We start from the raw sequence: 25,590 nt of genomic DNA, 5'->3' as shown, positions 1-25,590 counted from the left end.
TCAATATGATATATTAAATTTAACATTTACATTTTTTTAATCTTATAATTACTTGAAGTCAGATTTGGGTTATTACTTGTCTTCGAACCATCCAGGAACCCATTGAAATATACAAACAAAGTTCATCCAAGCCGGTCCAGCCGTTTAGGGAAAGTTAGGTGACAAACGTACACACGTACAGAAGAATTGTATATATTAAGATTTGACAAGTCATACTGAAGAGATTTATATTGTTTTCCAATGGAAGATATCGAGACCTATTTATTTATCTATGATAATATCTTCAGATACATTTGCACACATAACCTATCATTTAATACGTTTTAACCAATGATTTATTTGAAACTATCAAAATCAATAAAACTGGACTAATAACATATACATTTCGAAAAGAACTCATCTTAAACGATATTAAGTAGATGTAGATAATTTAAAAAGACTATACCCAGAATATATCGTGTATTTATTTAAGAAAAATAATCTTTACAATTAATATAACATTATATTACTGTTACAAAAAAAAATTATACGCACAACAAGAATAAATAAAAATGAATAATAACACTTATGCTGCGTATATTGTGTCGTTAAGTGATATGATACCACCTGGGCCAGAGCGCAGTGACATCTGCAGGCCCATGCGTGGCGAGTTTCCAGCTGATTTGCGTACTCGGGGATCTTCGATTTGACGGTAGCTGTTATTTATAAAGATTATGTTGTAAACAAATAAATATTAGTTATTAAAAAAAACTATCCGCAATAAAAACTACATACATCTTTAGTACCTTCTCGTTAAATGATCATTTTGGGAGCTTGCTAAGTTAAGCTAAAAAAAGCCGAGATGGTCTAGTGGTTAGAACGCGTGAATCTTAACCGATGAGAGTGGGTTCAAACCCGGGCAAGCACCACTGAATTTTCATGTGTTTATAATTCATCTCGTGCTTAACGGTGAAGGAAACCTGCATGTGTCTAATTTCACTGAAATTTACCACATGTGTATTCTACCAACCCGCATTGGAGCAGCGTGGTGGAATAAGCTCCAAATCTTCTCCTCAAACGGGAGAGGAGGCCTTAGCCTAGCAGTGGGACATTAACAGGCAGTTACTGCTAAGTTACTCAATATAACTAATTATACTAAAAACGACTAAATCCGATATGTACACTAATTGCGTACACTAGTTGTATTTTATGACTTTAGCGATTATATTTCAGATTACCCTTTTAGTGTTTCAAGCGGCTCTGTTTTTGCATTTCGCACGCCGGTTTCTGGATCAATCGTTGTCAGGATACATCTAATAATAAAATTTCATTAAAAAGAATAATAGCATGAATATAAATGATTATGTTCGGTATCCAAGAAGCTGGACTGATAACAGTTAGCAACATTACCAGACACAATCTACCTTTTTGGTCTAGTGTGGTTTCTGAAGAGATTAGATTTTATCGAGATGAGATCGTAGACAATTTTTAGTACTTTTATAGTTTTAACATATTCCTAAAACTTAGCAATAACATTCATATATCATCATAAATAGCGCGCGTGAGTGCGTCTGCAAGAAATGAGTTCTCCAGCAAAAGCGTTTCGAAAAAAGGTTCCCCTCAGGGGAGCTGAGGCTATATGATCTACGAATTGAATTTTGACAAGTTTTGTTTGATGCTGCGGTGACCGATATTACGCAAAGTGAACATTTTTATAATACCGAGACTGAAAGAAATTATAAAGAAAAATCTTCTAAAAGTGTGTTGGTTTTGCAAGACAAAGCGCCTTATTCAGAGTACATTTGCGATGGTTATATTATTATATATAACAATTAAAAATGTCCTCCAGACCAATTTCGGCCACGGTGGGCAATCTCTAGAGATTAGCCAACTACGCAGGTATATTATAGTGCACAAGTTTGTGTGCAAACACAGGTGCACTCTCTATTCCTTAACTCTCATAATTGGATAGGACGGCAATCCGACACGATCGGAAAGAGTTCAGGCGTGGGACCAACGGGTTTATGTGCTTTTCGAGGCACGGGAGTGTACTTCACACTTCCAACTTTCAGACTCCGGGCTGCTACTAAGAATTTTCTGACAGAAAAACTCAATAACTTTTTTTGGCCCGACCTGGGAATTGAACCCAGGATCCCCGGTTCTGCGGCCTTACATCAATCCACTAGACTAACGAGGTAGTCGCGATGGTTATATATATCACATGAATAGATAGGGACTGAACCTCTTGTTGCCCAACCCAACTTGTTGAACTTGTTGTTCAGATTGAGATGAACAGTGATATTTAATATAAATAGCGATAATGTCATAAATATTCAGATAAATTGAATAAAAACTTAACTTACCTGGTGCACGGCTTGATAATTTCGAAAATATTATCGCCGATTTTGACGAATTTCCAACTGTCCTCATCGTAGGGTTTAGCTCCAGTGAGTACGAAGTTTGGTCTAAAGTTGCACGGAGTCACCTGACAGCCATCTAGCCTCATGTTAAGATCGTCCACCGAAGCTTGATTTATTAAATTAAAAGGTACTTCATCTGGCAATGCACCCTAAAATAGAGGGTTAAGATAGCAACGTTTTGTATTGATTTGGTTGTACATAAGCAATAACCAATAATTTAATTTCACGCTCTTATGATTATCGAGATAATACAATTAAAATGTATCATACATCTTACCGTGTCGTTCTTTGTAAATTTATAAAATTTGTTTGTTGATCCCCTTAATTCGCGACTATTTTGCGACGCGTAGTAAACGAGTCTAAAGCTAGTTGCTGTTTTATTAAGCATCCTAAAATATAAATAATATTAACATAAATACATTTAACTGTTCTTAATTGGTATGTAAAACATAATAAGTTACCTTGAAAACCATTCGCTGGCTTCCCAACCACAGTCGTACACAGGAACCGTGACACCCCAAACAGTAGCCGGTTTTGGTGTTTGTAGAGCTATTACCTTAAATAAAAATAGTAAAAACCGATAAATTAAGTTAAATGCATGCTTGTGTTTAATCTATAATTATTAATATAAAAAAGTATATTTCTTAAATCACGTTGTAAGTACTAATTTATTTTAATGTTTTACCTATACTTATTATAGGAGTTTAAAATCCTTATTCATTAAAATTCATTCAATTTATTTCTTAATTAATGCCACTACACGTCATTTGTATTAAAAAAGTTTAATTTTAAAGTTTTAACCGCACCTCTGCCAAGTTGATGTCAATGGATTCCATACCATTGCAATTCAATGTAAGAATTGAATTTCTGACTTTGGGATGCACAAGCAATAACTCAGGGTACGCTCTGGCAGTAATAAAGTTGTTTTTATCGTCAACCACCATAAGAACTCTATAACAACATGCTAGTATTAGTATTCATAATGGTCCCAGAAATCGTAGATCGCCTAAAAAGTTTAATGTTTTTTACACACCGATCCCGCAACCAGCCATCTTTCAGTCCTAAAATTGTGCATTCAGCTTTATTAAGTATGATCGGCCCACAAGATTTGATCGGGTACACATAGAGATCTTTCAAAGTCCCAACTTCGTTCCATACTGTTGGTAATGTTGGTTTCTGATACACTTGGTAAATGTTGTAGGCACAATACGCGCCCCCAATCACACCAGCAGTAGCAACTGCTGCTGTTACATAGGAGCCTGAAAAAGTAATGATATTAAAAAAATGTTAATGTAAGAAACTTAATGTTATTTCATTATATTAATTAATCAGCCTATTTTTATTGTATTTTCATGTTTTGTTTTATATTTATTTATTTATTTATTATTTTCTTTGAAATTAAATTTTTAACTGTGTAAATTTCGTAAGTATATGTTTAAAATTAACTTCAAAATACACACCTATTAAATTTATTAACACTTTCTAATTACCTAAAACATAGTACTTAAGATGGAATGGCGAATTTAATTGTACACATTATGTAACCTCTGTTCTCAAATAAGTGACTATAATATAAGACATATTACATTGGGAATCTTTAAACCTATATTTATTGTATTTGTATTGTCATATTCTAGTACTAATAATATATTATACATTCAGAAATAATATAGATTCACATTTATTGTATGGAGACTATACAATAAATTTGTATCTATAATATTACTCTAAGATCTTTTGTTTTAAAATATTTTTTAATACTTCTAAATATTTGTTGTATTTTAACCATGATTTTTGCGGACCATAATTACTCTAAGCGGTCTACTGTGTTTTAAACGTAATATAGCGACTATGACTTATCCAAATATGTTTAACCCACTTTCCTTTTGTACAACCTATATTATATTTTATTTTGATATTTTCATTTTACGACAAAAAAACTTAAAATACCTAAGTAAATTTTTTGCTTTAAAATAACCTCCAGTTTCTTCATTTTATTTACAGTAACAGCCTGTTAATGTCCCACTGCTGGGCTAAGGCCTCCTCTCCCTTTTGAGGAGAAGGTTTGGAGCTTATTCCACCACGCTGCTCCAATGCGGGTTGGTGGAATAAATAAACTTCAAAACGAATAAATCTTTCATTTTATTTAAACGGAAATAATTAAAAACACAATTGAAAAATAATTTTAGAAATATTTAATATTTATGGATATTTTTAGTCCCAAGCAGACATACTAAGTTGCTACTGCTAACTCTTATAGAAAAAGTCGCCAAGCTTATTAAAAATAATTTAAAGAAAAGCTTATAAAAAATCATACAGTGAAAGCATATTTACAACTAGCTTATCACTTATCGAATCAATGAATAAGCGAAACATATACGCTAGAATAAAATACCTTTAAGTAAAAATTAACATTGCAAATATCTTACCTTGAATAGACATGACGTTCGTGAAATCAAAATCGTAAAGTAAATAGCAATGAATATGTTCGCTTTGTCCTACGAGTAACACTGATAACAGTACGCAACATTACACAAACTGCAATGACAATAATACCTGCTCTCGTAATTTATATCAGTAAATGTGGTGAATGCGTATAATAATGTCAACATTCACCTATGTATTTATTTATATTGTTTCATGCATTTCGTTAGATAATAATATCATACCAAGAATTATAATAAAATCTTTATGAAAATTGAAATTAAGAATATACAATTGACTTTTTTCATTTAAAATAATAATTATTATTATTGTTACGTACTCCTATAAGAAGAGTGGACAACACAGAAAAATAATATAGCTACATGCTAAATTGTCACGTTGACAACGTCAATTTAATAAAGTCAACGTGTATTCCTGTCTTCATGTCTTGCGTGGAATTCGTATAGAATAGAATTTGTGTGCCTGAAGAAAAAGCTGTTGTTCTAAAATTTATAGAAGTGATTAACAGATATATAACTATATCACTACCGAAAGTTAACCTTATTCCTAATGAAAAATTAAATTATAAGCACGCATATATTATTATAATCATGGTCTTGCTAGGAAATGATGAGGTAAATTTTCATGATGCAAAATACTTTTACATGCACTTATAGGTGTCAAGCTTATAAATTTACGTTTTCTTTGTTTTACAGTTTCTGATGGAGCTCTCGAAATTATTTCAAAAAGCTCGAGCATCTGGATCAGTCACAATGACTATGAAAAGATGTAAGTTTATCAATAATTTGATTAGTAATATATATAGATAATTAAATTTACACAGTTTTAAGTTACTCTGTAACAAATTATTTCTAGTTTAAAACTAACATTACTATTTATTACTCTCACTTATAACATTAATTTTGAAAATAATTTCGTTTCCTTAACTTGTAGATGATGGTAGAACTAAACCCGAGCCACGAGATGGAACTCCAGTTGTTAAAAATCCAGAATATAAGTGTCTGGTAAGAGCACAGTCAAGGAGCAAGAAAATATCAACAGTTATAGAGCAGCGTGAAGTTGAAAAATTTACTACTGCATACTCAAACCTTCTAAAAACTAGTATTAATGGGTTAAAACGTTTAAAGAAGCCTAAGAAAAAAGCAATGGCAGCTCAGTAAATAATTGTTTATAAGTGTCAAGAGACTGAAGCAATAGTGGTGTGTTAATGAACTAATTGTGGATGTGCTACTGTTTGTGCCAGACATGTTGGCTGAGGTCCATTGAAGTGTGCTTTTCTCTCTGTGAGATGAAGAGTTGGAGTCTAGCCTGTATGGCTGGTGACTGTGGTGCTCAAGTCACTGACCATCTGTCCATTCTCCTGATTTATATATTAAAGTTTTTAACATTTATGAAATAAATACTGCCAGTTCTCAATTTTTCTGTCACTTTTAATTTATTTTCAAAATATATTATACTGTTTGTATGAGCTAAGAAAATATATTTCTTAATGGAAAAAGTTGTTGAAATTTTCTGTATGATAAAGTTATATATTTCTTAGTTATCAAATTACATTTTAAAAAAACATAGTTTTGGCATTTATAAGAAAACATTATAATTAAAGAAGGGTTTAAAATATCATAATTTTATTTTTCACCTTATTACATATATCACAATATGAGACCAATATATAAAATTGAAATATAGTATAATTTAACTAAATAGCTCTTTAAAGTATAACATGAAATAAAAATTAGCAATCTTAACATTATTTTTTTATATAAGTTATTGAAATGATTTGTTTATATGATATAAAAAAACATATTTGTTATAAAAACAAATTTAAATTTATAGGTTTTTTATTGTTTTAGTTATGTTACAAAAGAAGTTAACAACTATTATTAATTAATATCGCATATTTATAACACTGTTGATAGTTCTCTTGGACAAAATCTTTCAGATATTTTAACAGGAAAAAATATTGCTATATAAATAATATATAAATAATCTTAGTTATGTGGTATTAACTAGGATAGCATTTCAGTACTGTCATATTAGTTAAAGAGAATGTGTACAAAATAATTAGCAAAAATGTTAGACACATTTTTAATAAAATCACTATAAAGAAACAAATGCTCACATTTATAATTTTTTATAATATTTCATTAATCAAAACACCATTAGATATATTGGTAAGAACATATAAGAACATAACATAACAAGACATAAACAAAAACAATAGTCATACATTTTTACAGATTATAAATTATCACATCCCAATAGAGAATCGCACCTAGTGACTAACTCTAATTATTTTAATATTAGCAGTCAAAGAAATAATTATCATACTATGCAATATTGAGACAATGATTTCACTTAATAATTCATTTAATATCCTGGGGTACAATAATGTCTATAAAAGAATCTTAACATTTTTGGTTATAAATTTTAATTTCTACTTACTTATTAATTATTTTTAGAGATTGCTATGAGAGTAAGTTTTTAGACGTGAGTCGCTTGAGACAAGCGTTTCTCACTTGGTCGTTACCTAATCTTTCGGCTTCTTGCAACACTCTTCGGAGGTCGTTAGTACGGTCGTGTTTTGCTGCCAGTATGTAAGCACTGCTTACATTACGGCATACAAGATAGCAGGATATCTGTTGGAAATTAAATATGAATATTTGTAGACCATTGTTTACTAATGAGTATAGTATAGGCTCACATATTATAAGTGTATATCCCACCCATCCATCAGTTATCCAACTCTAAACAACAACACCTTGTATTACTGTTTCGATTTAAATGTTAAATTATCCAATGTAGTAACAGACATGGAACATAACATTTTTAATTCAATAAACAGCAATCCATTGATGGTATAAGGAAAGTTTAGTATTTCTTACAATGAACATGTCTTTGTGTGGAGGTGACCACTTTCTATAGGTGGCTCATAAAGGCAACTATTATACAATTATTTTTCAATAAAATAATTGTATAATTGATAGATATTTTCAAAGATAAAAAGCTTATATGGTTTATAAAATTGTTTATCGTTGAGTATATTATAAGCGCGCTAGATCGTTCGACCTTGACAGCGACGCTAGCGATGTCCGCGATGAGCATCTCGGCCTGCTCATCGTGCAGCTGTCCGCGCACCTCGCAGCGAGACACCACCGCACCCACGCCCGCTTCCAGCACCTGGTCGCTCATCAGACTGCAAGGTAAACAAACATACTGTGCGGCAAACTATTCCATGATAAATAATTATACAGAACTGAGCACGTCTCCAATGGAACACTCCTTTCGGTGGTGGTGGACACTGAATTGAAACCAAGTAAATACTATAGATTACTTTTACTAGATCTCACATCAAAATTATTCGTTGTTAACTAACATTGTTTTTATGATAGAGAATTGTTTATATCGCTAAGTTTTTGATAAGATTAAAATTTTTTTTTACTGGTGGTATGGCTTTGTGCAACCTCGTCTGGGTAGGTACCAGCCACTCATAAGATATTCTACCGCAAAACAGCAATACTTGGTATTGTTGTGTTTCGGTTTGAAGGGTGAGTGAGCCGGTGTAATTTCAGGCACAAGGGACACAACATCTTAGTTGCCAAGGTTGGTGGCGCATTGGCAATGTAAGCTATTTTCTTTACTAAAATTTTCAAGTTGTTATATAAAGTTTATTTGAAAATAATAAAGATATCGCTTTAATCGAGTGCACACTGGGGATTCTCATAATCAAACAGTTAAAGTGAATTGAAAATAAGTTTTCAGAAATTTATATTGTGATTAAAAATTGAAAGTATAAAAAAATATAGTATAAATTAGTTTGTAATACTTTCTACATACTTGGCAGCGGTTTCTTTCGAAGTCCGAATGCACTTGGCTAATGTCTTTACTTCCATAAACCTGTCCACGTTTACCAAATACTTTGCCACATGTGTGTAAATATTCATAGAATCCAATTTATGTTCGCTAATGATCCTGTAAGAATATGAAATTAATCAAAAATAATTAAACTAAGACATGTTAAGTTTAATGTTAGGAGTTTAATATTAATTATGATTTATTGTTTATAATTTGATCGAGTAGTATTATTGTCAGCACGTCCCCATTTTATCTAAGTTAATAAACCATTTTTAATTTATTTTTAAGCAACAAATGAACAAAGTTTATAAGAAATTATGCTTTGTGTAGTATTTGTTATTTATTGATTTCGAAAATACACACACAAACAGGGACACACATTACAGTACTTTGATAAATTTACAATAACTTACTTAAAAGCCAGATCAAATCCACCCTCTATGGTCGGCCCCGTAGCCAGTACTATAGCAACTATTCGTATTTTATCTGTGTTCGAACCGAATAGAGTCAACGGTCTCGTATCATTTTCTTCCCTTCGTACACTATTAACCGGTATGACGTCAGTTACTACTTTTTCCGTTAATCTGCCACTCGCTTCACTTGCTGCTAAATACTTTGCTAATTCTATTTGACGAGACATTGTCGTCATGAGATTGTCTATGGTAGTTTTGTCAAGATTAAATTGTATCGATCTTGGGTCATTTATTTCTGCGGAATAAAAATGAACTTTAAATCCAGGAACTAGAAATATTCTAATTAAGATATTTCTTTCGTTAATTTGAAGCGGGTATGGAATAATGCTAAATAACACCCTACAGCTGGGCAACTATTGGATGTTTATGGTGCTCCTCGGCAGGATGGTGGAAATACATGTGTCAGAATTGCTTAACTTGCAAGCTGACACGCGTTGCACATCAGATTCAAAACTTGAACGAGACAGTACAATGACACAAATATTTATGATAGTATAAATGCATTTGTAAAACTTTTTACATACTTCGCAGAAGTTTCAAGTTGCAGTCCAGTTGACGTCATGGAGTGAACAAAACATAAACAATTCATGGCTGTCACTTTTATAATGATGTTATATTTGTTAGTCATTAAATAATAAAATATACGAATATGACTCACTATTAGTGACAGGTACACACTGGCTCAGATGGTGTAAGGCCGAGTTTAGATGATACTGGCGTGCTTGTAGCACACTGAACGGCTGGTTGCCCGGCGGAATGGGCCTGGAGTACAAGAGAGCGCAAGATGCTGAAGCTCGTGCGTGCTGACCCGTACCGCACTGTAGAGCATACAGTGCGTCCAGTTTCTTTGTAACTTCTAAAGTTCTACATATATGCATGATGTACTCCTGAAACAACATTAATATTACACACTACCTGATTTTGAACATTTTTCTTAAGGAACTTGCAAGATATAACTGTATAAGTCGTAAATTATAAAATTACGACTGAAAAAATTTGGTAATCAATATTCTTGATTTTTAAACTAATGTTAAAGTTTTATTTTCAGCTATTTAAAACTTTTGTCAATATAAAATGAAAGTTATGTAAATGCAATTTTCGGAAATTAAAATTATGACAAATGTGAAATGTTCACTTTTTGAGACCACCAAAGTTCAATTCTGTGTTTTTAGAATTTTTTTACGTCACATTCCTCGATACGATTTTATTGATAAAAACACTATTCGTAAAGATTAAATATTAATTAACGCACGACATATAATGAATAAAAGTAAATGTAATCGAATTAAGATATATAACCGCGTCTAATGGGGATTTATGATTGTGAGCAGACCAAAAACCCCAAGATCAATTCCATAAATAATAAAAAAAATATCTTAAACGGTTCAATCACTATATGTCAATAATACTTAAGTATTAATAAAATGAAATAAATATAACACTTACCGACCACATTTCAAGAGTCGTGTCCATATCACTCATGGCCTTTAGAAGATCACTTACTTTGTCCTTCTTCAAACATTCCATATAAACCGATTCTGTAAACGTTTCCTTATCGACCATACTGTCGTAACAATATCTGATAACTTCACCCATATTGCTATGTTTCATGAAGAACATTATATTCGCGACGTGTGAGCCATAATTACTGAGATAGTAAACGCACTCCTTATAAAAGAACGGATCAAGTTTCTTATTCTGATGATCCGTTTTTGGTTCGTTGTGATTATTGTTTCTACGTAGAAGACCTTGAGCCAATGATTTTTTTGGTTGAACGGTTGCCGTTTGGAAATCGCTGTAGTCGCCTTGTTTTATCTTTTTGACACTTGCTAGAGTATGCATTATGTTCAATGCCGGTTCTGTTAGAGAAATCTTTTTCTTGCTTGTATTCATCGTTGATAGTTTTTCATTTGTTGTCTGTACACATTACACAAGTTACGTCAGTGACCAATTTACCAGAGGGCTAAATAGGCTGCTCTAGCTTCTAGCCTATTTGAGTGGCGGCAAATTTAGACACCGTATATTTTTTATTACTTTTGTAGCAATTTAGACAGTTTGAATATCAGAAAAAATTTCTTAAGACGGATTTCTGATGTCAGGCAGAAAAAACCTTAACAACATCTTCCCGATGTTTTTTTTTAATGATGATAATGTTTTTTTTCCAATATTCTTCAATTTAAAAATAATAATTAATTACTTTTATCGATTTTAATCTTTTGTTAATTAGTTTGTTAATTTTTTTATAAATTGCATTTAAATGCTTCCAAAATATTTAAGGCTTTGTGGAAGCTCGTCTATAACTACCACCCACTCATCATAATATATTCTACCAAATAGCAAAAAGCAATACTTAGTATAGTTGTGTTCCGATTGGAAGGGTCAGTGTAACTACCGACTCCAGAGACATAACATCTTAGTTCTCATGTTTGGTGATACATTGGTCATGTAAGGAATGATAAATATTTCTTAGGTCACCGATGTCTTTGAGCGGCGGTGACCACTTAACATTAGGTAGCTAATTTACATTGAATATAAAATATTTTACTGGTGGTCGGGCTTTGTACAAGCTCGTCTGGATACCACCCACTCATCCGATATTCTACTACAAAACGGCAGTACTTGGTACTGTTGCGTTTCGGTTTGAAGGGTGCGTGAGCCAGTGTAATTACAGGCACAAGGGACATAACATCTTAGTTCCCAAGTTTGGTGTCGCGTTGGCGATGTAAGCGATGGTTAACATTTCTTACAATGCCAATGTCTGGGCGTATATAGTTATTTTATAACATTAACAATATATATATATATATATATATATATATATATATATATACATTTAGTTATTTTATAACCTTACTTTGATATTCTCCGCCTTATCTAACAGTAGCTGGTTAACTGGGTAGTTCATGTCTTCCAACATGGATATAATTTCATTCAACAAGGGGTTGCTTCGCGAACGATTCTCAGACTGAATACTTGACACAGAAATAGATCTCTCTGATCTCAATTGTAATTTCCTATTAACAAAAGGTGATTCCGAAGCTTCCTTCCCATATTCCAATTCTTCCTGAACATCGACTAAGACGTTTGGCGTGTTCTTGAAACAAAGAGCGAACTTTCTGCGCGCTTCTTTAAAACATCCCGCCTTGAGACACGCCTTACCCCACGCAGCGAGTACACTGTTGCGAGGGAGTCCCGATTTGGTCGCTATTTCTAACGCCAGCTCCCATTTCTCCGCTTCCAGCAAAGAACGGACAATTTGACCTACGGAAAGTAAATTAACGAAAATCGTTACTTATGAACAATAGAAGAATATTATTAGGTTACAAGATCAAATTTGCTATTGGGCTCTAACATATGGAAGCGGAACATCTGGAGGCCTACCTGGAAACAAGTTTCAAGTTCAGTTACTAATATAAGGTGCCGGAATATTAAGAACAACAATTGTGCTGTTTTAATTAATGTATACGGACATTACATAGCATGCGGCCGCCGCAAGAGCCAATGTTCGAGGGTTTGCCGCGCGTAATGTATACACAACAAACGTCTATAATATTTTTTTTTTCAAAATATTGCATTAAATACCCTCGTTTCAGCTTAATTTATAAGGTCGCAATCGAATCATGCATGCATGAATGCTGCGTACTCACTGGGATGTGCGCCCTGGTGCGGCACGAGGTGGTGCGCCTGGTGCTTGACGAGCGTGGCCATGGCGTCCGCGTGCGCCAGGCAGCGCGCGGCGTGCGCGGCGCCCGTCTCGCACACGCGCGCGCCCGCACTGCGTCATACATTACACACATTATATACGTATACCCGCAGCTCGTTCGTTCGGTCGTTCCAATTTCAAATTATTAGAAACCACTCACGATTTTTCATTCGGCGCTCGCGAATATAGTTCAGCGGCCGCAAGTAGAAGCGATCGTCTCGCTCGTACCAGTAGTCTCGAGTCACCTCCGTTTGCAAGTTCGCGCGCCACCTCGTCGCTTCGATCAAGAAGAAATCTGAATTTGAATAAAAGTGATAAAAACGGAGATTGAGTGTCATGACTTTGCCAAGCGCCGTAGGTATCATCAACCTGTCTTACGTTTCATTATTTTAGATAACATAATCGACTAATCGACCCAATAGTTTATTATATAGATTAATTGATTATTATTCTTTATTACAATTAATTTTTATTTTTTTTTTAAATAATACTAGCATTGCCCGTTCTAAAAGAATTACTAATATCCTATTTACCCTTCCAATTAAATGTACAGCGACAATAGCCCAAGGGGTCAAGATTGAACCTGCGACTTTTACATCGTAAAGGCGGCCCGTAAACCTTTGCGCTATTGACGCTGTTAACAAATATATATTTAAATACTAGCCTCGGATAGTCCAAGTTGATCGTATGCATCTTCATAATCGATAAACATAGAGTAACATTCGGCGTGAACTCGTAACTAAACTCAATCCTAACCGCTTCGTTCTTCTTCGGATTAGTGGAAAGACACCAGTCCATACAGGTCGTGGCGCTGCCCGTATCAGAGTTGCTGCTTAGCATCATGTTGTCTCGCTCGGAATTAGATTTCTTATTCATTGTTTGCGTGAAACAATCATCGCAGACGCGGAATTTAACGCCACTGGGGTATGTAGGCACCTTTAAACACACATAATATGAACGAATCGAAGAACGAGTAAAGATAAAAAATATTTACATATGCTATGCCGTTTGCTAATAGCACAGCTGTATGCACTACAGACCAGAGCCAGCAACATACTGAGTAGTTACTTTTTTGTAAAGATCAAAATAAATTTGTTTGTAAATATTTACGAGATACGATTCGCGTGCGCGACTTATGGTACCTTGATAGTCAAAAACTTTCACGCAAGTTGCAACAACTGAAGTTTCAACTCAATCGGACGAACTATGCGCGAACGCATAAAACGGGCAGAAACAAGTATTCATATTTATTATTATTTAAAAAATAACCCTTGGCTAGCAGTAATAGTCTGCATAAAGTATTTTTTATTCTGTAGATACTCTAACATAAACATTAAATAACATTCCTAATAAAACAAAAAATAAATTTCAACTAAAACTAGACCATACTAAACTATGTAAAAAAACTATACCTGCATTTTATTTCTCGAGCACCCATGACATACTACCCTCCCGCATCGCCTGCAGTGATGTCTGCGTATAATCATTGAGAATATGGATATTTTGCACACCATACACTTGTCTGTCGTGTAATCCTCAACCCACAGTTCCTTTGTAGGCACATGTTCCGGCATTACGAATGGTTTCGATGTGGCTTCTATATTAATGGAATCTATAGATTGTAACAATGAATCGTCCCAAGGTTTCGGTGGGTTAGGACATGTGTGTCTCGGGTTTTTCATGTCTAACGCTTTCTCTGCGTAATATCTTAACAAGGCATCGACAGAATTACGCGAAATCAATAAGGTATCGATTGATTTTATGTTATAATACAGGTTATCACCACTTATATCATTTTTAAGTGTGGGTGCAATTTTATTTATTATTTGAACCAACATTTCCAGCTTTGCGTTCATCAAGAGTTGTTCAATCATTATCAGAGGTTTTTCTATTAAATCCCAGAATAGATGTCTCGAATTCGCTTCGATTTCAAGCATAATTTGAAAACCTATTTTGATATTTTCAAATGTTTTCCAAACGGTGGTATTGGCAGAGACAAAATCAATGCAGACTTGGAAGATTTCAATGTTCCTGATTTTTGATATTTCTTCTGAAACTAAGTCCATTGCTTGAGTTTTCGGTAATCTTGCGAGCAAATCACGGACTAAGGTCGGCGTCGCCTGACTGGTGTATTCAAATAATTGTCGTAAAAGATTTATCACGATCAGATTTTTCATATAATCAGAAGCCTCGTGAACATCAGCCCATTCTAAGCATAATTTAAACTGAAACAATAATAATAATAATGTCCTCCAGCCAACTACGCTGGAGATATTATAGTGCACAAGTGTGTGCGCAAACACAGGTGCACTCTCTATTCCTCAACTCTCATAATCCGATGGGACGGCAATCCGATACGACCGGAAGAGTTCAGGCGCAGGACTAACGGCTTTACGTGCTTTCCGAGGCACGGGAGTGTACACACTCCCAACTTCCAGACTCCGGGCTGCTACTGAGAATTTTCTGACAGACAAACCAAATAACTTTTTATTGGCCCGACCTGGGAATTGAACCCAGGTCCTCCGGGTCTGCGGCCTTACATTAAGCCACCAGACCAACGAAGCAGTCACTGAAAATTATTATTACTGAAAAAATAAACAATATTTGTGACATGACTTCTTGCTTATCGATATCGTCCACAGTAACTATTCTCAACAGGACTCAAATACGCAGGACATATTTAGGTTCACAAGTGTATACGTAATTATATGCATACTCTTTATTTCTGCACTCTTATAATCTAATGGGACGACCAATCCTACACGACCGCAAAGAGAGACAATCCTACAAGTCCGCTCTCCGAGAGCGCGAAGGTGTTTGCGCTCAGGCACGGAAATATACACTGTCTATCCCTCTAGTACTCCTGACAGGTACTGAAAAATTCTCGACAGAATATTTTTTATTGAAAAGAACAAAATGTTTGAATACAATATTGATCAAAATATAGCTTGTTATATAAAAAAAATACCTGCTGGCTATCCATAAGGACTTCAATTATATTTTCAGGATTTTCCAAGGACTTTTCATAGATTGTGTACCAATGGTTGGTTCCCATTATGGAAGCTATCTGTAATAAAAAAAAAATACAATATATTAAACGGTATATTATTATTAGAGATACTTATTGAGTTGTTATTATACCTGCTCGTAAATTGGTATTTTGACGATCCAATCTGTACATTTCTCATATAAACTTTCATCCACCAGCGTATGATTTAAACTAAATCGTAGATAATTAATAGCTTCAAGAGCGCCCTCCGCCGGCCAGGCTGATAAGTTGTTGAGTATGAGATCTAACTTCAATTCGGAGCATTTCAAATATTGACAATATTTCCAATTATAGTGGACCTTTGGATTCGTAGCTATTTTAAACAAAATCAAGTCCCGTATGTTCGTCAAATTTGCACTGCACATGAGTTGACGTTCTGACAGTGCATCCAATATTTTGAGGCATTGCAATATCTTACCAGACTCCAGCAGTTGTGGTAAGTACAAAAATAATTTGTCTAAGTCTACTATTGTATGAAGCGAAGCTAAGCATTTATTTCCACCAAACAGAGCTTTGGTACAGTTGAATCTCTCTAAATCCATGTATTTATTTAGATGCTTCGTGCGTGCGTCTATGTTCTGTTGCGTGCTGCTTTCGCTTAAAGTTGGATGAATTTTTCTAATAATGTGTGCTAGTACCCAATTATGTAAGACAATGTATGTAAGACATTGGGGATCTGGACTCCGTGGTAAGGGAGCAAAATCTGTTATCGGTTCAATAAATAGTTTTTCTTCAGAATTGTTCAACTCATACACAACCTGTAGAAGGTTATTGAAATTTTCTTCGCTTGCCTCTCTCAAAGGGCCGGCTAATGTTATAGATGGACAAAAGTTGAGAATTAACTTCGGAATCAAATTAACGTTTAATTTTTTGCATATCGGTTCCAAATGCGTTATAGGTAATTCTTTGTTGTTTATCATGTTTCCAAATATATCATGCAATTGTCTTTCTAACACCGAAAAGTATGGCGCGTCAATGGAAGTTTCGTTAACCTTATCTTCCTGTTCCAGTTGTGACACGGATTTCGAGTACATGTAACATTTCCTTAAGTAATGTACTCTTGCTTTCTTCGTACCGTGACGTGAAACTTCATTTATATTACATAAATCTTTATCTGATGCAGCGACAACATTCATATATATTTGATGATATTTTTGTAACGAACTTTCGTCTAGAACATTCGATTTATCTGAAGTTACAATTTCGGCTAAATCAAAGCAACATTGCCTGAGCTCTTTGGAAAGCTGGTTTAATTTACAAAATTCTTTATGTTTAATAGGTATGCGACAGTCAGTTATTAATTCGCAAACGTTATCTACGAAGTCAAATGATTTATCTGTGTTACCGAAAATTTCGAAAGTAACGCTGGCGATATCCTCGACAAATCGAATATAGTTAGTTTTCTTAACCGCCATGACGTCAGTACTACATCTAACCTCCGCAAGTTTTCTTTCGACCACATTTATTAATCCATATGTAATTTCTCTGTTGAGTCCGCTACTGAGAAGTATGTCGACAGCGTTAATAAATGGAGCGTTTTGGTGGCTGTAAAGCTGTAAATGTGGATGACGAGCACCTAATTCAATTATATCAAAGGAATTTGGCGCTCTGTTCGAAGCTAGGAACCCTTCTACGAGGCCCATGACTTCAGTCGATACAACAGAAAGTGCTGATAACTCTTTCGAAGGATATCGGGAGCAATCTCGATAACATATAATATTTTTTATCTTTGCAATCAAATGCCTTAGTTGTTCTGTGAACGTAACTTCTGTTGCTATTTCCGAGTCAGATAGATCGAACATCTGAAAAATAGATTTTATATAATATTTATTAAATCAAAATAATTTAAACTAAAAACTCTTTTGTGTTTATTTTATAAATTATTATTAGTCTATGTCTATATCGTGCATTATTGTCAAAGATTTTGACAATAATGCAGGATATTTCGCAAAAAACAATATTTAGACTTCGTTTCGATCATATATTACTTTGTTTTTTTATACAAAATACGGTTATCGCTCAAACAAGCAGATTATTTAGTAATCCTTATCGTGCATCGAATAACAAAGTTATACATATCAATAATGAAGAATTAAGAAGGAATAACGAGGATTCGTTGACAAATGGTATACTTTTTATACTAAAATATCAAAAAAAAAATGAAAGGCATTGAAGATTTATAGCCATGAAACTAAACGTTCTATTTTTTTATATATTTGAATCCACATACGTTGTTATTTGTAATTATATATTTACATATATATAGTTATCACTAAAGCAATGCATGATATCATATTCAATTACTTCAAATTTATCAATACGCAGTTGTTTACATATTTGATACGTTGTTATATTTGTATATTGCATTACCTAAAAATGGTGTATAATGGATGATGATTAGTTAAACAATGCCATGTCTTCTTCTTTCGAATGTGAAATCAATGATGAAAGAAAGGGAGAAATCTATGTTTTATTAAACACCGCTAAACGTTGTTTATATTATAAATAAGGTCATATTTTCATTTCAATAAAAATGTATTTAATTATCTGTATTTGAACAGTTGTTGTTACACGGAGGGCAATGTCTTCTTACTGATAAATATGAACCGGAATATATATTGCAAAATCACGGAAATGGATTTGACATTTGACATTAGTTTTATTTGATTATGTTTGTACAAATTACTAGCGCTTTACCCGCGGCTTCGCTCGCGTCATAATTCGAAATAGCTAAATACCAATTTTCATGGCTCTTTCTTCAAAACTAAAGGATTTTTATACAAACCTTAACCCCTTTTATCACTACCTTAGGAGTTAATTTTTCAAAAATCCTTTCCGAGTGCTAACCTACTGTGTAAAAATCAACCTTCATGCAAATTTTCATTAGTTTGGGCCAGTAGTTTGGGCTGTGCGCTAACATGTCAGTCTATCAATTATACTTTTATATATATATTACGTACTATTTCTTTCCGCAGTGCTTATTCTTTAAAACTAACTTAGTAGATTAGAAGCGTAACAAACAAACCAATCAATAAATAAATAAACTATCTTACGCATTTATAATATTAGTAAGTATTAATTTTGACGAGCCGGTTGGCGTGGTTGGTAGAACACTTGCCTTTCACGCCGAAGGTTGTGGGTTCGATTCCCACCCAGGACAGACATTTGTGTGCATGAACATGTCTGTTTGTCCTGAGTCTGGGTGTAATTATCTATATAAGTATGTATTTACAAAAGAAAAAGTAGTATATGTAGTATATCAGTTGTCTGGTTTCCATAGCACAAGCTTTATACAAGCTTAATTTGGGATCAGATGGCCGTGTGTGAAAAATGTCCCAGGATATTATTATTATTTATTATTAATATATTTTTTTATTATATATATAACATATGTATAGGATTTAAAGAATCTAATAATACCATATCCATACCATCTTACTAAAGAAAACCCTCTACAGACTCCACCCCTCTATGTCTGAGCACGATAACGAACTGCCGAATTAATATTTGACTAAAATTTATTATCAATTAAATTCCAGTTTAGTTTGTTCAGTAAGTAATGCTGATATTTATACGAAAAATATTTTAAGTGTCATATTTTTTCGTACAGAAAATTGAGTTGACTTGATTATTTGAATTGTATTTGGACGGAAGATATATTAATTATTTACCAAAAATTTGCGTGACGTGGATTTACTACCTACGTTTTTAAAGTTTTTATTTTTATTTATCAATGGTCCCATTGAACACAACCTCTAAACTAATCTATCAGAATTAAAAATATAGCTTTATATAATATAGCTATATCTCGGTCTTGTGTGTAGAATTAAAATGCTAAGCAAGTATTTTAATCGTGTCAAATAACTTCAGTTTAGTAATACTGTACAAGAGAATCGACATCGATAATAAATCACGCAATACAAACAAATCATTGTTTTGGAAAATAAAACACAGGACACGAAAAATAATACAATATTATTTATGAATATGACCAATTTTCTTAGTGAATATTACTTTGGAGATGTAAAACTGAATTCGATATTACTGGCAGTGAGCAAAAAAGTAATTATTAGTGTTGTAAGTAAGTAAAAACTATTTTTGCATTAAATTATATCAAAGCGTTATTGTTTTATTACAGAATTATTACCAATTATTTATTCAAACCGCATACTTAAAAACAAAACATTGGAACGCTCTAACTCAAGCGGATTTCTAAACAACATAAGAATACAAAAAGAGATAAGTAAATTAAGACTAAAGCGTTTATTGGAGATTGTGAAAATATGGTTTCTCGTTTACTTAGCGCTGGCAATCCCTTTATGGTGTACAAAAGGTACTAAAAATAATACTCTTATAGTTTAAAATTTAAACATTATATGTATGTAGAACGTGTTATTATAATTGTTGCCACTGCAGATACAGTCAGCAGATTGTCTTTAACTCGATTTCAGGCTACAGATTACTGTACATACTGCACTTAATAACTTTACGTTACGTTCATACTTTTAATATACACGTAATATACTTTTATATTTCCGCATGCACTCGGGGGTCTTGTATTGCGGTATCAATATATACGATAATAAATACATAATTTATTATCGTATACAAAAAATAATGACAAGGTTTTTTTTAAGTAGTATATGGTGTTATTAAAACAATAGTTTTATCATGTTCCAGGTTGGTGCTGCTGTTGTTTGCTGTGTAATATTTTCAAACCGAATAAAATCATCGATGAAGCTAAAATATTCTTAGAAACTAATCCCCCAGGAGTCTTCAGACACAGGGGAGGTGTGATATATTACGAGCCAAGTGACAATGAAAAAGATTGTTATGAAAAGCTTGAACACCTGATCAGAACAATTTAAAAGAAAGCATGGAAATAAAAATATTGAATAAACCAATTGTTTTGTTTAAACAAATTAAACAAACGCATAACACAATAAATTTTAACAAGCGTTTCAATACAAATAATATCAAGTCATTCATAGCAATACTGGTTGAATATAAAATGTGTATTATATATAACTAGCAATGAAATAATTTTAACATACCTCTAATATTTGATTCGCTTTAGAGAAATCATTTTGATACAATGCCAGAGCTACCAGACAATTCGGTTTCGCCAGCATGATTGAAATGAAGTCAATGGTGTTTTTTTTTGGGGAACACGCTGAAATTATACAACAATTATTATTTTTTGTGTTCAATTAAATACATATATATATTAGGCCCTTACATATGAAATTAGCGTTTTGTCGTACTGACCATTTTAATCTGAAATATCTCCTCTTTTGTTAGGAATTCCAAATTCAAATTTATAAATTCATTTAGCTGGTACATTTGTTTTTTCCTCATTATTTTTTTCTTTGGCGTCGCTTATTACCGCCCAATGGAAAACATGAAATATCGGCATATTTACGAGTACGAGTTCTACCGTGGCACCAGTGCTGCAGAAACAGCTCGAAGGATTAATTATGTGTACGGCGCTGGTGTCGCAAAAGAAAGCACGGTACGTTTTTGGTTTCAACGTTTTCATTCTGGTAATTTCGACCTTCAAAACCAACCCCGTGGACGGCTGGAGACCAAAGTGGAAAATGAAGAATTAAAGGCTATTGTGGAAGCGGATCCATCACAAAGCACTTCAGAGATAGCTGCAGGCTTCGGGCTAAGTGATAAGACTGTATTAATCCACTTGAAGCAAATCGGGAAAGTAAAAAAACTTGAACGATGGGTACCTCATGAATTGAGTGAATAGAACTTGCAAACACGCGTCGACTGCTGTGTTACTTTGCTCAACCGACGCAATAATGAAAGGATTTAAATCGAATCATTACTTGTGATGAAAAGTGGATACTGTACGATAATCGGAAACGCTCGTCGCAATGGCTGAACCCTGGAGACCCAGCCAAATCCTACCTTAAACGAAAATTAACTCAAAAAACGTCACTTGAGTGTTTGGTGGAATAGCGCCGGTGTCGTTCACTACAGCTTTCTAAAATCTGGCCAAACGATTACGGCAGATATCTATTGTTAGCAACGGCAAACCAAGAAGGAAGAACTAGCTGCTAAATAACCGCGATTGGTCAATACTATGCTACTGGTGGTAGAGCTTTGTGCAAGCTCGTCTGGGTATGTACCACCCATTCATCAGATATTCTACCGCAAAACAGCAGTACTTATTATTGTTGTGTTCCGGTTTGAAGGGCGAGTGAGCCAGTGTAATTACAGACACAAGGGATATAAAATCTTAGTTCCCAAGGTTGGTGGCGCATTGGCTATGTAAGCGATGGTTGACATTTCTTACAATGCCAATGTCTAAGGGCGTTTGGTGACCACTTACCATCAGGTGGCCCATATGCTCGTCCGTCTTCCTATTTTATAAAAAAAAAATTTTTTTATAAAATCGCTCTAGGCCATTTCTGCTTCACGACAACGCAAGACCACACACTACACAACAAACAACCACTAAGTTAGATGAGCTACAATTGGAATGTCTGCGACATCCACCGTACTCCCCGGACCTTGCTCCAACAGATTACCATTTTTTCCGGAATTTGGACAACTTCTTACAAGGAAAAAAATTCAACTCCGATGCGGCCGTCAAAACCGCCTTCACAGAGTTTGATTCTCGCCCCCATGGTTGTTTTATTAAAGGGATCAATGAACTACCTATGAGATGGCAAAAGTACATAGATAACAACGGTGCATACTTTGATTAATTAAATATATTTTACAAAAAAAAATGACTTTATATTCCTCCCGTATAAAACGCCAATTTCATATGTAAGGACCTAATATCTATCTTTTTGAAATATATGTAATGTGACTTACTCTCTTCAGAAGCTGAAACGGTGGATGTAAGCATAGCTTGATCAACGTCGGGCTTAGGATTCGTGTGTCGACGTCTAATTTTGGGCTTCTTTCTGATAATTCTTTGATCAGATTCACGGTCTTCATCCTCACTACTTTCGTCCACTTCCACGTAATCTAGACACAGTTTGAGATGCACGGGGCTCGTGTCAGGCGAAAGTGTTGAAACGAGTTGCATTTTCCAAATAGAATGATTGATAACATTGGTCAATTTTTTTAACCGCGCCGATGTGTTTTGGTCGTTTAATTGTATACTGTTAACATCTCTTTCCCATAATGTTTCCAAGCATAATTTAAGAGTATTTAAAATTATTTGCGTCGTTAGAGAGTTACACAGGAAACCTGTACTCGAACTGTTCAAGCTTTTCGGATTCTTGTTCGGCTTTTTGGAATAGAAGTAGGAACATTCTGAGTGTGTACCGCATGGGTAGTCTTGAGTGTGTTCGTAGCATGAGAAATATTCATATCTCAGAAATAAACAAGAGAATATAGTTTCTATAGCTTCGATACAATATTGCAAAGGTTGAATTGATAAGACTAGTCGTTTGATGTCATCGAGTGATGTACTCATTTCTTGCGTGTTTTCAATACCTTCGGATGTATTTAATATTGTATCTATAACCTTTGTTATTGCACAGTAACTATTATATGTGGAAATATCCCAGTTCGAGATACTTTGGTTGATTTTCTCTGGGTTGTTTTTGTTGTTATGAGACAACAATTCAGTTATGAACTCATTGTTCGTATTCAACAGCCTCGATACTTTGTACCTGTCCACTTTAGAAAGTCTGCAAACCTGGGATATAACTGTTAAAGCACTCTGACTTAAAACCTGACTAAATATCGACGTTGTCATAATTTTACAATTATTTTCGAGGCAAAATTTTATAACTGTCAATTCTCTTTTTATTTCAGTCATATAAAATTGCAATTGTCGATCTGTTGTTGTGTAGGTATCAAGGATTGAAAATATGTTCGTCAACTGATTAACTAATGAAGGCAAGTCATATGTCTCGGGACAATTTGTGAGATCAATTAATACCATTATCAGAATTTGTTTTGTGAAGTTATTTATTTCAAAAGTCACATTTTTCATATCGTTAAGTTGTTGTTTATAGATCTGGGCAGCTTTCAAGAGCCAGTGTGTTTTATCCTGGTAACAGAGTTCTATCATGTATTCTGCTGTTAATTTGAAATGCTTTTGTGATTCATTTCTATGCATAAGATCTGAAGCTATATTTATTAGTTCCGGCTTGCCATGGGTCACTAAACTGATAAGGATCTGCTTTCTGTGCTGTCTGAATATATCATCAGAGAAATGATTAAAAATTTCATTGATTAATTGAGGCTGTATCTTATCGTCCCATCTCGCTAATGACAATATTGTTATTATTTTCTCAGGTGAATTGTTTAATAATTCAGACTTTAATACTTCCAAATATAATAATTGTATGTTATACAAAATTGTTTCATCATGTATGTGGGTTTGTAAGAAATTTAGAATCGTTGAGGTTGTCACTGGATTGCTTGATAAATTTTTTTTTAAGAGCTCAATTGCTTGGCTGGATATGTTAATAATTGGTTTAGATTCTTCTGTATCATAGTACACTTGTATGATTTCCTGGAATAAATTATTTAACTCATATACTTATATCATGAATAAAAATATTTATTATAAGGTTATTTTTAATAGTACAGAATAACACCAAATTCTTTGTATTAATTTTTGAATTCTTATTAATATTTGAAAAATGAGAAACTCAATGAAATTTTAATTATACACAAAGAATATAATGGGATAGGTCTTTATGGTTATATTATTTGCAAAATTAGTGAAGACTTCTAACAACACACTTGTATTCAGAGCCATGAACAGAGCCAACCAGTTGTCAGGAACTTACTTTCCATTAAAAACAAACAAGTATGTATTTATGTTGCAATGTAAATAACATATACATTTATATTCTCTTTATAACTATTTTAAGGCAAATTCAAAACAAGGATTAAGCATTTGCAGTATTTTAACTTACCTCAAATACTTCTTCATTTAAGTTATCCAACAAGCGGAGTGTATATTTTAATTCATCTTCCTTCATTGTAAATGGTAATTAATTTAAAATTCTATCACTATAGGAGAAAGATGTTTATTATTATATAATACTTCATTGATAAATTGCATTATAAGTTAACTACAGTAATGTAACTTTTTATAATAAGAATTTGTTTTTAAGCTTTAATATTATTTTCAATGTAAAAAAAACAACTTATTATTTTATATTATTAGAAATTTTTATATTTTTTAAGCGAAAATTAAGCAAATAAGAATTAAGACAGCTTCTTCAAAGTAGGAAATGGTAAATATACGTAATTCAATATGAATATAACCGTCAACAAAATGATTTAACGAAAGGTAAAAATGATATATTCCTACCTTCAATTAATAAAAAAAAAGACATATCAAAATATAACATCTACATTAGCGATGAAAAACACAGAACTTGAAACAAAAAATTGTTTATTTTGGAAGTCACTTAACAATTCTACATAAACAAAAAAATCATAGTACAAGCTGTCAATTTACTAAGTTGACATTTGACAAAAAAAAAAAAACTGGTATATTTTTTAAACGATAAATTCATGACTTTGAATACAAGTATTTTTAATAATTTGAAAATAAACATATTTTCAATATAGAAATAAGATAAAAAAATAGAAATAAAAGATGTCAAACTTGAAGCTTTGCTACTTTACATTTTATCAAAAAATTGTCATACAGCCAACATTACTTAGACGGGA

The 25,590-nt window shown here is 33.3% G+C and overlaps 3 protein-coding genes across 3 annotated transcripts; 1 reads left to right on the top strand and 2 right to left on the bottom strand.

Annotated features, from left to right (window-relative positions):
- Positions 1 to 444: 444 nt before the first annotated feature.
- On the bottom strand, positions 445 to 4,988 carry LOC126776002 (mitochondrial amidoxime reducing component 2-like). The gene is made up of 8 exons (XM_050498252.1): positions 4,829 to 4,988; positions 3,433 to 3,658; positions 3,206 to 3,350; positions 2,861 to 2,955; positions 2,677 to 2,788; positions 2,343 to 2,548; positions 1,218 to 1,292; positions 445 to 695 (listed from the first exon to the last, which is right to left on the bottom strand). The coding sequence occupies exons 1-8, from the start codon at positions 4,839 to 4,841 to the stop codon at positions 566 to 568; spliced, it is 1,002 nt and encodes a 333-aa protein (XP_050354209.1). The 5' UTR covers positions 4,842 to 4,988; the 3' UTR covers positions 445 to 565.
- A 202-nt stretch (positions 4,989 to 5,190) lies between these two features.
- On the top strand, positions 5,191 to 6,262 carry LOC126776039 (signal recognition particle 14 kDa protein). The gene is made up of 3 exons (XM_050498297.1): positions 5,191 to 5,458; positions 5,540 to 5,612; positions 5,778 to 6,262. Exons 1-3 carry the CDS (start codon positions 5,435 to 5,437, stop codon positions 6,002 to 6,004), a joined length of 324 nt encoding a protein of 107 aa, XP_050354254.1. The 5' UTR covers positions 5,191 to 5,434; the 3' UTR covers positions 6,005 to 6,262.
- A 497-nt stretch (positions 6,263 to 6,759) lies between these two features.
- Positions 6,760 to 25,306, bottom strand: LOC126775925 (zinc finger FYVE domain-containing protein 26 homolog). The gene is made up of 17 exons (XM_050498102.1): positions 25,226 to 25,306; positions 24,825 to 24,921; positions 22,756 to 24,415; positions 20,976 to 21,094; positions 16,014 to 17,723; positions 15,841 to 15,939; positions 14,285 to 15,097; positions 13,537 to 13,808; positions 13,033 to 13,167; positions 12,817 to 12,944; positions 12,024 to 12,430; positions 10,616 to 11,086; positions 9,828 to 10,056; positions 9,110 to 9,404; positions 8,679 to 8,813; positions 7,911 to 8,037; positions 6,760 to 7,480 (listed from the first exon to the last, which is right to left on the bottom strand). Exons 2-17 carry the CDS (start codon positions 24,888 to 24,890, stop codon positions 7,310 to 7,312), a joined length of 6,837 nt encoding a protein of 2,278 aa, XP_050354059.1. The 5' UTR covers positions 24,891 to 24,921; positions 25,226 to 25,306; the 3' UTR covers positions 6,760 to 7,309.
- Between the last annotated feature and the right edge of the window lie 284 nt (positions 25,307 to 25,590).

The sequence above is a fragment of the Nymphalis io genome, chromosome 19, assembly GCF_905147045.1.
Source record: "Nymphalis io chromosome 19, ilAglIoxx1.1, whole genome shotgun sequence".
NCBI classification, from domain to species: Eukaryota; Metazoa; Arthropoda; class Insecta; order Lepidoptera; family Nymphalidae; genus Nymphalis; species Nymphalis io.
This window is presented reverse-complemented; position numbering and strand designations above follow the sequence as displayed.

Coding starts and splice junctions, on each gene's coding strand:
- LOC126776002 (XM_050498252.1), bottom strand. Junction 3,351..3,432: donor GATGGCTGGTTGCGGGATCG/GTGTGTAAAAAA, acceptor ATGTTGTTATAG/AGTTCTTATGGTGGTTGACG. Junction 1,293..2,342: donor ATTATCAAGCCGTGCACCAG/GTAAGTTAAGTT, acceptor TTTTATTATTAG/ATGTATCCTGACAACGATTG.
- LOC126776039 (XM_050498297.1), top strand. CDS start 5,435: ATGGTCTTGCTAGGAAATGATGAG. Junction 5,459..5,539: donor TCTTGCTAGGAAATGATGAG/GTAAATTTTCAT, acceptor TTTGTTTTACAG/TTTCTGATGGAGCTCTCGAA. Junction 5,613..5,777: donor CACAATGACTATGAAAAGAT/GTAAGTTTATCA, acceptor CTTAACTTGTAG/ATGATGGTAGAACTAAACCC.
- LOC126775925 (XM_050498102.1), bottom strand. CDS start 24,890: ATGAAGGAAGATGAATTAAAATATACACTCCGCTTGTTGGATAACTTA. Junction 15,940..16,013: donor AAATACCAATTTACGAGCAG/GTATAATAACAA, acceptor TTTTTATTACAG/ATAGCTTCCATAATGGGAAC. Junction 12,431..12,816: donor GCACCAGGGCGCACATCCCA/GTGAGTACGCAG, acceptor TACTTTCCGTAG/GTCAAATTGTCCGTTCTTTG.